Raw genomic sequence first — 12,603 nt, 5'->3', positions numbered from 1 at the left:
TAGACATCCTTAACTTTTAGCAATCTACTTAATGTTGGTTTTGTACCACTTCACATAAAATACAGAAATCACACAGCTACGTAGGTCATTTAGCCTCCTACCCCTACAAGCCTTTAAGATATAATTTTCATTCATGGTATATATTTTGGATTATATTGTGGGCTTCACAAATGTGATACTCTGAATTTTGTTAGAAGAATGCCAGTGTTTTTGTTTTAGTAGGCCATTAACATCTACTTGCTTTTGTTTATTCTGGAGTCCTTGAGTATTTTTTTTTTTAATTTGGTCAAATGTTAGTCAGATATTAGGATCTGACTCCAACATATTGACTAGTTGACTTCTTTAAGCCTCTATTTCTTTTCTGAAAATTAGGATAAAAATAATATTTACATCATAAGATTGTTAATAAGACTAAATATGATAATTTGTGTAAAGGACTTTGCATGATTTGACATATAGCAAACACTTGGCATACATTAGCTATGTTGCTATAATTAGCAGTCAATAAAATCTACCTTATAAGTTGTTATCAAGAATAAAATAAATGTTAATACATATGTAAGGAATTTAGCTTAGTGCCTACCACATTTTAAGGGCTCAGTAAATGATGGCATTTATGTTATTCAAGATGAATAATCTTTTGGGTGGTGATACAAATGAGACCTTTCAAACAGGTGGGAACAGCATGCACCAAAGATAAGAACTAGAAGTGTCTAAGTCCTATTCAGAAGTAGTGTCTATTATATTTGAAGTACAGAGTTCTCAAAGAGAATAATGGGAGATGTGGAGAATATAGAAACGAAACCGAGGTAACAAAAGATTGGGAGAAAGTGTAAGTTTTTTATCAGCATCCCACCATCCAAACTGAAGAGTGCTCCTGAACTGGCCTAGTTCTCTCTAGAAAAAACATTCATTAGAAGCATATTTATTGAAAGCATATAATGCATCGGACATTCTTCTAAGGCCTTGATATAGAATGGTAAAGAAAGCTGACATGATCTCAGCTTTCATAGAGCCTTGGAGAGCTCTCAACCAAGTTTACAAACGCATTTATCTACCAGATCTTGGACTTTCTACTAGGGTCTTTAACGTAAAACAATGCAAGCAGTGCCATGTTACTCTCCAAATTCTATTCTATTTATTCATCAGTGTCCCTATAGGTAAAGGAACCATATAATTTATTTTCCAAATTGGATTGCTTCTAAAACTGAAAAAAGTTTCTGTTAATAAACTTCAACAAAATCCTGGTCATAACCTGAGTTTTTCCATGGCAAACTGGAACGTATACATATACTAGATCCCTTTAGAAATGATTTCTTTAGAAGTTTACATGTTAAGAGATCACAAATGTTTTTCTCCATTATGTTTTACTTACCTAACACATACATATTAAATGTTGATTTACCACAGGATTCCCTCCTTAGCTCTCTTGTCTTCTCTTAATTATGCTTGAAGTTTTACCTAAAAACCTCTATGATAGTGGCTCCCAAATTTATATCTCCAGATCTGCCCTTTCTTCTAACATTTAGATTCACTTTACGTATTCATCTGTTTGCTGGACATCTCCAGCAACTAATTGCTGGTAACTAATTGTAGATAAAAGCTGCTAACTTTGTATTTTACAAAACCAAATTTCACATAGTGTTCCTTTTGTCTCATCTACATCTTTTATTATGAAATTTCCTTTTTCCTGGAACGACTTGTTTCCTGTTCTCTCAACCATACCTTTTGCAAATTCATTAATTTTTCCAAAGACCTCAAACATGAACCTTATAGTAATACACATACACCAATATTTGCCACCTGATCCTGAATTCATCAATAGGTTTGTCAAACAATAAATACGTGAACAACAACATGATTCAAGTTGAGGTGGCTATGGTAGGAAATAGACCCAGAAATATACATTGATTCAAACATAACTGCCATTTATTTCTGTCTCTTAAACAGTCCAAGTAGGATAATCCTGAGTCTGAGAGTAGTTTTTCAACCAGGGATTCAGGGAGCCAGGCTCCTTCTATCTTGTGGTTCCATCATCTTCAAGGACTTCATCCTCACCTCTTTGTAATGGTCAGAAGGAAAAAGAAAACAGAGGAGGCATATTGTTTCTAAAAAATATGGACACATAGAAATGACACATAGCATTTTGCTCACAATCCACTAGACAGGACTCGGCTCATGGTCACACATAATAGCAATGGGAGCTGAGAGTTTTAGTTCCTTCTCTGTCCAAAGAAGGGAAAAACCATTTTTTATGGTAGCTATTAATTTCCATCAGAGTAAAGAAAAATAAGGTAAAACTGATTACAATATTCTTTGCAAATATGGGATAATATTAACTTTTTAAATTAAATTAAATTGAACCTAAGGCTGCCTCTGTACCTTGAGTTCTTATGTAATGAACTGAAACCTAACTTAATATATAAACCACTGAAAGCCTAATTTAGGAGTATATTTTTGTAACAAATAGATGAGTGACAGCCAATCACAGCAACCAAGTTTCAGTCAGTCACAGGTTGCCAACTGATCATACCACGTCCAAATAAGGCAAATGTTGAGCTGTAACAAATCAAGCTGTTTCTGTTTTCTGTCCATAAATACTTACTGTCCACATTTTGGAGCAGAGTTGTCTGAACCTCCACTGGTTCTAGGTGGAGATCTACCCAGTTTTTGAATCGTTCTTTCCTTCTTTGCTAAATTAAACTCTGTTAAATCTAATTTGTCTAAAGTTTTTCTTTTAGTAAACTATATGAAAAAATAATATGTATGATTAAGCATTAAATATAAGATGCTGCTATTGCATCAGTGCAAGTGTACTGTGAGAGATAATACAGAAACTATAAGAATTAGATTCAGTGTGTTTCTGTGTTAAAATGTTTTAATAGTGATTTTCTTCTCTAAAATCACTGTTAAATCACAAGTTGAAAAGGAACTTGGGAAAAAACCTTCTTAGCAAAGTAAATAACTGGTTCTTATCAACTACTAATACAGCTTTCAAAACAATTTAGACGGGAAATAAAATGTCCTTTATCTTATATAATGTGTAATATTTGTCTGCTGTGTGATGTAGGTCATAAGGAGTCTGAAGATGAAATTGAAGATGAAGAATTGGATGCCAGTTTTAGGATATCAGTGTTCAAACTACCTATACATACTTCAAGTCCACTGAAGTATGCTGCAGTACTGAAAGAGAAAAAACAAGATTCTTTTCCTGCCTATGCTCACTCATTTTCTACCATTCATCCACAACCAATAATTAAAAAAGACACAGTGTTGGAGAGGAGTATACGAAAAGAATTTTTTACAACACACAGAGCTGGTATAAAACTCCAAACATTTAGTGATATTGATAAATATTACACAGAACAAAAGAATCAGGAATGTCATACAGAAAAAATAACAGCTATAGCTATGGCACAAGTTGCCCAAAGACAAGTTAGCCTAGCTGTTCATGAAAATTTGAATAATAAAAAATATGCTGCACAAAAACTAAGTGAAAGAGATAATGAGGCAATTGAGAATGGTTTACAACAACTTAGGCAGGACAGATTCAACTACCTTGAAAAAGTTAGAGAGAGAAGAGCTATGTTTCTAAAAGAAAAAACCCGAAAGACTACAGAGCGTTTATTAGTTCAAAACTTAAATAATGAGTGCACTTTTTTGGCGAAAGGAATGTTTAAACTCAACAGACAGAAGAAGAATGAGGCTCTCCTGAAAGAGAAAAGGCTGACTGTTCAGCAAAAACGAAGAACAGAAAAATATCGGAAGAAGTTACTTAAACAAATGAAGGAATGTAGGTAGGTAGAGTTTAGATATAATAGCAACTTTTAAGTCAATTTTATGTGGACATTGCAGACTAAATGTTGAGATCTAATAAGTAATATTTTGTTTATAACATAATACATTCTACTTTGAAAAATGCAACAAGCAAAAGGACAAATTATGTACTAATATATTACCAAAGATTAAACCAAAAAAATAACTGTTGTCTTTGTCATCCAACAAAGCCTGCTTCCTAATTACTATTTGTTCTTACAAGGGGCAACACTGTCAGTGCTAGAAACCTTGAAGTCCTTTACAACTCAATCCCCCTCATTACCAACATCTAATGTTTTCCTACCCATTTTACTTCTAAAAGGAGTCTCAGAAAGATCCTTCCTTTTCAATCCCACCTCTCTTATTCTAATTCAGACTCTCATGGTCTTTCTAAGAATTCACATTATTTTTCCAATTGAGATCTCCTTCTCCATTCTCTGTATTTTCTTCAGCCCATATCTGTTCTGTAGCCAACAAACCTCAACTGTCTTTACAATGAAGTTCTAGCACGTCATTTCCTATTTAAATAGGTTGATAGCTTGTAATTTCTCACAGAATAAAATCTATTTTATCTCCTCTGAATGCCATTTCAGACATCATGCTCTATTCTATCTAATCTAGACTCATCTCATACTAAGTTTTCTGCTGTAGAAAATTCACCTAATAGCACTCTCTGCTCTAGACAGACTAACTTATTCTCCACTTTGTACTTTCTTATCCCTGTGGTTTTACTGATCCTATCCCCCTTTCCCTCAAATGTGCACTCTTCAAGGCAAGTACAAGCCCACAGTGTTGCTGTTGTCTGCATATTATTTATTATGCAACACAAGCCTCTAAGTTATTGTGCGACTCAGAATGCTTTGGGGCATTCTAATTGGTGAGAAGGTAGGGCCTAGATGTAAAGCAAAAGACATTTTTTCCTTCAGAGAGATGCATCACAAGTGGCTGATGCTTGGCTGTGTGGCTGTTTCACACCTGTTTGCCACCTTCATGTAGTACACAAATTACACAACCACTGGCAAAATTTCTCCTTTCATTATCCATCCTTTAATAACCAATTCAAATGGCATTTTCACTTTTAATCTATCCCCATTGCTCTTCCAGCCTGAATTAATCCCTTTAATTTAGTGGTGATTCCATAGCACTTGATTTAGATCTCAATTCCTGCAGTTGTCACAAGACAGCCTATAATATCATGCTTTGCTTGTGAAGCCTTTGTAACGTACTTTGGTACATTTTTCCATTTCAATGCCCAGTGCAGTACTTAGTTAACAAATTTATTCAACAAACATTTATTAAGGAAAATAGGTAAAAATTCCCAATTAGTAATGGTTGGATATAAACCCATTTAAGTCATATAATAGCCACTGAGAAGAGTGAGTGTTTTTTATGTATTTTTACTTAATGGTTAAGCCATTGGAATGAGAAACAATGCATATTTTTCTTTAAATGTTTCTACAATGAAGATAAGTAATCAGAGTTATTAAATGTATAGCACAAATATAATTAACCAAGCTATTAAAATAGTTTCACTAGTCATTAGAAGAGCATAAGTGCTTATTTCATGGCAATAAATTTGTCCTCCACATTTTTTCTGTCCCTCTGTGATCATTGATATTTCTACTAAGAAGTATTTACCTTCAATTCAAATCATTCAAGTAGTAATTCACTTCTAGCCCCTGAAGATTCCTATCACAGGTGATGTAGAGACATAAAGATCATTTGGCCCAAGAACCTGAAAATCTAGGTGAGAAATAAGGTATCAGACCATAAGACAACCAGAGTTAAATAATACTACAAACAATAATATAAGCCCTATCAAGAGAGAATTAAAATTTCTGATAGATAAACAATTGAGAGTAATCTAGGAAACTGGAGGGACGAAAAGATTTCTTTTCTCAGACAAAGAGAGATTAACAAGAAAAAAGCATAGCAAATGTATTTAATCAAAATTTTACATGACAGGAGGGCCTTTAGAAATGAAGACCCAAAGACCCAAGGAAAACTGTATATTTTATACTTAGGTTTGAGGAGGAATGGACAGTTGTATAGAAGCATGGTTGGATAAAAAGAGAGTATAACATAACAGTAATAAACTGGTAGGAACTTGGCAAGGCCTGTTTGTTCAGATTCTTTTTGGCCCTTCTGTGTAATATTCCTTCTCTCTGGGTATAAGGCAGGATACCTGTCCGTCACATTAGTGCCTCTTAAAGAGATGGGGCAGGAGAAGTTCAAAGCAGTCTTTCTGCTTCTGTAAATTTCTCAATTTCCTTCAGTTTAAAATACTCACTATGTCAAGGTGCTATATTTGGGGTAGCCTTTCCTGCACCTTATCAAAACCTTCAAAGAGAAGGCTTAACTGAACATCAAAGTATTCATTCCAATTCTCCCTTCCCTGTCATACAAAGATGAATAAGATATTATTAATATTCTAAGAACTCTCAGTGCAGTGACAAACATAAGCATACATTTGAATTAGTACAAAAAGAAGTAGGAGAAGCACAATTGCTGTTAAGAATTTGGAAAAGCAGAGAGATGAGGGGAGACCATTTGGGGCAGGGAGAAGAGAAGTTGGTAAGTTCAGAGTAGGTAAAGTATGGGGGAGAAGAAGGAGATGGTAAATAGTGCTGCACTTATGGCAGAGGTTTATGAAGGAGGGCAGTTGAAAGTGCAATTTCTTTGGAAACATGAACTTGATTAGAAAGGGCCTCTAACTCTCAGTGGACAGTTAGTTGCATGATAAAGACCAGTAGGACTCCTACCAGAAAGCGACATTGCATTTTAAACATGTATCTTACAACAAAACCTTCTTTTCCATAAATATCTCAGAAAATAATCATTAGGACACACTTTGGACAAAGCTTCCTCAAACAAATGCAAACATTTTTAAATTGTTCCATAATGATTTTTTTATTTTAAACTAAACTTAGTGAGATGGGAGCTCTGAAAATTAATATTTACTCAAAATATTTTAACCTACATTTGCTAAATTTGAATTTCATTAGTTGTCAAAGGATATTTTTAATAACATAAAACCATGACCCATACAAATATACAATGAGAACATGCCAAAGATTTTATTTAACTCATTAATGAAGAAACCAGTGAGATATTAAAGCCAGGTTAAACGAGAATTCAAAGAGAATACAAATATAAATCAATATATCTATATCTATCTATCTATCTATCTATCTATAGTATATGTATATCAGCAATCAGGAATGCCAAAATAAATTTACAAATAGATTCACAACCAGTAAATATCCACTGGGCTATAACCAATTATAACTTAACTGGACAACATTTATTTATATTCTTATAAACAAGACTCATTTGCATTACTTATATTTTACACATTGGTTAAACTGCTTGAGAAGACTGAAAGGCACAGATAACTCTGAAGAGTGCACTAGCCAGAATCCCCAGTAATTCTTTTTAAAAAAAAAAAATTTTTTTGAAAGCCTTTCACACATTTTTTTCTAATATTAGATTGAAGCTTATCAGCCACAGTTTTATCCTTGTGATATTTTAAGTGGCCAAACTATGTATATCCATATGTTTAAGACTTATACAGAAATACTTAGAGATCTTTATAGCTGCTCATTTTATTTAAATTCATTTAAATGGTGTCATTTCAAAAAGAGTTTGTGCTAGAAAGGAGTTTTAAATAAGAAAGCATTTGCCTTTTCCTAGTTATAAGCCATTTTCAGCTATAAATTTACTGAGGTGCTTTATATAACACCTTCTTAAGTATAAAAATATAAATTATACCCCAAATTTAAAATAATTTTCCTTAATGTACACTTTATATGTATGTGTATATGTGTGTATGATTTTTGGACATAATTTTTCATAATTTATTTTAATACAAATATATTTTGGAAAAGAGAATGAAAATAGTCTGGTATATTAAAATACAGATCTAGTGCAAATCAGTGTAATTTAATCAGCTTAGTTTTTATCGCAGTAAATTGACTGTCCGACCATAATTAATTTGCAAAGGATACAGAGTCCAGTGAGCATCCTAATGTATCCTAACTGAATTATATTCTTTTGTAAGCTTCTGCAAAGATATTATCCTTGAAATCACACAGTAATAAGGCATGGTTTTGGTTAGGTCAGTAGTATGTCACAGAGGGCATTTTTGAGTTTTACTCTAAATGTTTCCAGATAAAGGTTGGGTATCAATATGCAGAAAAGAGCTGTGACCAAAAAATAAAGTTTGTTTAGAGACTTCAGAAATTTTTCAATTTTGATAATTTTTCTGCTGTTGAATCTTCATTCACCTGACCTAAAAGCATTCTGATGAATTTCAGTAACTAATGAAGTCATTGCTGAGAACGTAGCTCCCTGATTCTGTTATGTGGAATGAAGAAAAATAAAAGAAAAAAGGGGAACCATAAGACTCTGATTTAGAAAGTTGATAAAATATCCACAGGAATATTTAAGCATGAATTTAAGGGAGACTTTGGAATGAAAGAGTATATACATCAGACAAAAACCAAGATATTCTTGTCTATACTCTGAGAAAGTGATATTACTGTTTAAGACAGAACAGCAGGGTGTCCATATTGAAGTTGAGTATCAGTTAGCACAGAAGATCTAGAAAATAAGGTGGTTATCCAATTACATCATCTTCTATTTGTCCTTATTTGATCATTGATTGACCTATACCACCTTCTTCATTCACTATGGTCTTTATATCCTGATTTATAAAGATGTTTTCTCCATCAAACTTCTGCCATAATCATAGTTAACTTCCAAATTCATAAGAACAACCCTCCCAATACCCTAACACCAACATTTTTGGATCCTAGCAAACTTTATGCCACCTAACTGTAAAAAGCTCATTTCCATAGACCCATAAAGACCCTCTCATCACTTAGAACTGCCCCACCTCTTAAATCTTAAACTCTTATGTATGTGTTTATAGCTAAAATCTTCTCTCTTCAACTCCTTTCTTGTTTTACTTTCACCACACATATTCTTCAAATATATGGTGATACCTGTCCCTCACATGAATACCTTCATACACTTTTCATTTCTAGTGTAGGTTTCAGTGTTCGTGAATGCAATTATTCTTTTGTCCATTCTGTCAGTGTTTCTGAAGTCCTTTCCTGTCATTTCTTCCATTATACTAACCAGCCCTCCCCACCCGGACCCCCGCAGCCCTACCTTGGAAAAATCCAACTATCTGTCTTCACTTCTTGTATTCAGGTAAAAATAGCTAAAAGAAGTCACTGACCTGTAGATTTATGTCAATATTAATTTTATTGCTTCCACTTTTAGCTGCTCCCTCCATTGCGTGCTTATTCTCTCGTTAACTACAAGAGCAATTTCAAACCTTCTCTAATTGTAGAGCTTTTTATCTAAACAACACTTATGGCCTCTCCTTCTCAACAAGGCTCTTTATCTGCTTCCCAAATAAATTTTAGGCCTTCAAGCTTTAATTCATTTAACTTTCTATGTCCATATCTATAAAATTCTATATATAACACATTTACCCTAACTTCCTTTGCTAAAGTCCCATGATTAGGTTTACATTTCCCTGTTAAAAGCTAATAATCTCTCTACTTATGATTTTTGTAATCTTTAAAATCAAGTAACATAAGGCCTTTTTGTAAGCCAATGTATTTATGGTACTTTGTTATACAGGATACAAAATAGAGATTCCAATGTCATTCTCCTTTTCCCAAGATTGTTTTGTTTGGTTATTCTAGGACATTTGTATTTCCATATCAATTTAAAGTTTAATAAATTAAAAAAAAATTAAACTTAATTTAAACATTTAAAATAAATCTAAATTAAACCTATTATATGTTTAGAACAAATTTAACTGTCAATTTCTACCAAAAAGATTCTTGGCTTATTAATAGGGATTACATTGAATCTATAGATATTAATATATTGGGGGAGAATTGACATCTTAATAATATTGCCTTACAATCTTTGAACATGGTATAACTTTCCATTAATTTAGCTATCCTTCAATTTCTTTCAACAATATTTATTACTTTTAGGTATAGGCCTTGCATATCTTTTATTAAATTTATGTTTAAGTATTTTATGCTTTTCTGATATTTTAAATTGAATTGATTTCTTGATTCCATTTTCCAATTATTTGATGCTGATGCATATAAATACAATTGATTATTGTATATTTATCACACTTCAATTATTTTTTAGATTTATTTTTTAATTTTTATTTTGAAGTAATTATAGATTCACTAGAAATTCCAGAGATGGTGCGGAGAGATCATTCATTTCCTTCACCTAGTTTCCTCCAATTATTTTAAATAGTAGTTCTCTTTATAATTTGTCCATAGTTTAAAATTCTTATCTGTAGGAGAACTATTTCAATACACTTCTTAGACTTAATTAGTACCCCTAATTACATGTATAAAATCCTTTTTTCCATGATTTCTATTCTGCTACATGCCCAGACATGACTACTCTCCTGAGCTCTAGCCTCATGATAGCAGTCGCTATCTTTTACCTTCCCCATTTTTTCTTCCCCATATTCAATAATTTATTCTCTCTCGAGAGTTTAACTCAACCCTCTACTCTAGGAGTAGCTTTCATTGAGTGATTATTAAGTGCCAGGCACTCTTTTAAGAATTTTAAATTTATTAGCTTACTTACTTCTTAATAAACCCTATGAGTTGGATTATCCTCTTTATAAAGATGAAGAAAATGATGCAGAGAGAGCTTAAATAGCTTGTCCAAAATCACACCATCAGTAAGTTTCAAAGCTGGGTTTTAAACTCAAGCAGAATGGCCTTACTATCTGTACTCTTAACAACAAGCCATTGCTTCTCTCATTCAATTCCCTGGGCGTGATCACATGGACAACCAGACTTTCTAAGCCCAACATTACCAAAACAGATCTCTAATCTTTCTTCCCATCTGGTCACTTTCCCTACATTTACTATTCTGATGAATGCCACTATTATCCCATCCAGTAAAAGTAATGATTAAATGTCAGGCATTTCTCTAAGAATGTAAATGTATTAACCCATTTAGTCCTTTATTAAACCATATAGATTGAATTTTTTCCATAAAGGTGAAGAAAATGAGATAGAAAGAACATAAAAACTTGTCCAAATCACACAGTCAGTAAGTTGCATACTTTCTAGACTTAAGCCTTTCTTCCACTCCTCAATTCCAGATCTGAGTACACCTACATATAAATAAAGTACTCCATGATCTTGTCTCAGTTGGTTTCTCCAGGCTTTTATCTGCTCCTCTCTTCTTTCCAAAACCGTATGGCCCCATTAGAGGGATATCAGTTCCTAGAGCACGCCAAGCTATGCCATCCTCTCTGCCTTTGTTTTGGCTGTTCATGCTACATAAAATAGCTTTGACAAAATTCCCCTCCTCCCACTTTCTGCCTGGAAAATACACGTCTTTAGAGACTCAATTTAAAACTTATTTTAACTCTAAAGCCTTTCTTGCTTTCCCTCTCCCTGCTCTCTAGGAGCTGGAGGCAGGAAGTTTAAGATCAAAGTATCAGCAGGTTTGATTTCTCTGAGGCTCCTCTCTTAGATGGCCACCTTCCCATTGTGTCCTCACCTGGCCTTTCTTCTACACAGTCATATTCCTGTTATCTGTTCCTCTTCTCATAAGGACCCAAATGCTAATCATATTGGATTAGGAATTACCCATATGATCTCACTTAGCTTTAACAACCTCTTAAAAGCCCTGTCTCCAAATACAGTCACATCCTAAGATATTGGGGGTTAGGACTTTAACATATTAATTTTGGGTGAATACATTCAATCCATAAAATTTTCCTAGACAAAGCTTGGATTTAGTTAGGTTTAATTAGAAATTCTGGAAATCCTGATATAGGGTTGTTTTAGATGTTTCTTTGGGAATCTAAGACCTGGTTTATGTGATTTCTCAGTTCTGGCCAAGAGAAATCTTATAAATATTAGTCCAAAAGGAATATTATTTAATGATATAACAAAATTCTATAGAGTTCTTTTTCCCATTTGTGTCTATTTTGAAGATATATAATTATTGTCATTAATCTGATTACTATAATGTTAGTAATTTAAACGTATCTAATTCTATGACCTTTCTTTTTCCTCTTAGGGCTGAAGAAATATATAAAAAACACTGTGAAGAAAAATTTGTTACTGATATGATTATCTTTCAAAAAGGCTGTGAAAGATTTCAAGACATTAAAGCAAAAGTTGCAATTGTGAAAACTGGTTTACCCTATCAATTTCCTGATGGATGACAAAATGATGCCAGATCACATCCTATGACCATCTTAAATTATAGCTATTATTTTTAGCTGAAGGAATTTGTAATAATACTCTGGAAAAAGAACTATTCTATTCTACAATATGGATTTATATGTATGTCTTATAAAAAATATAAAGAATAGTTTAAATGTTTCTCTTATTGGTCATAATTTAACTTAAACCAAGTTGACTTAGCCCCTTCAAAAGGTTCCTTATATATGCAGATGCCCAAGGGACAATTAAAACTGACTTCATTTTTTGCAGGCAATATTGCAAAGTCACCGCTTACATTCATTCTGTTGCATATCCTCTCTGAATATAGCAATTTGTAAGCTATTTTCAGTTTCTCTGGCAACCTTAACATAGTAGTTTCTACCCCTACTGCTGACTTTTATAAGATACTGTGTACTTTGATTACTTTCATTACCTGCTTTCATATATTTAGTTATATTTCCTGTTTATTTTGTTAAAACAATTTCTGAATTTGTTTTCAAAATAAAGTTTTTATTATTGTATCAGCTATTCATGCTCTTAT

At 33.0% G+C, this 12,603-nt stretch overlaps 1 protein-coding gene across 1 annotated transcript in view; it reads left to right on the top strand.

Moving 5' to 3' along the window:
- LRRIQ3 (leucine rich repeats and IQ motif containing 3) overlaps nt 1–12,061 on the top strand; it is a 134,606-nt gene extending 122,545 nt beyond the window's left edge. The window contains exons 7-8 of the mRNA XM_069478076.1: nt 3,071–3,797; nt 11,914–12,061. Coding sequence (XP_069334177.1) covers nt 3,071–3,797; nt 11,914–12,061 — 875 coding nt within the window. The remainder of the gene's footprint in view (nt 1–3,070; nt 3,798–11,913) is intronic.
- Nucleotides 12,062–12,603: the final 542 nt, after the last annotated feature.

This window comes from Eulemur rufifrons, chromosome 8 (genome assembly GCF_041146395.1).
Source record: "Eulemur rufifrons isolate Redbay chromosome 8, OSU_ERuf_1, whole genome shotgun sequence".
NCBI classification, from domain to species: Eukaryota; Metazoa; Chordata; class Mammalia; order Primates; family Lemuridae; genus Eulemur; species Eulemur rufifrons.
The sequence above is the reverse complement of the archived record's forward strand: the minus strand, read 5'-3'. Positions and strand labels throughout refer to the sequence as shown.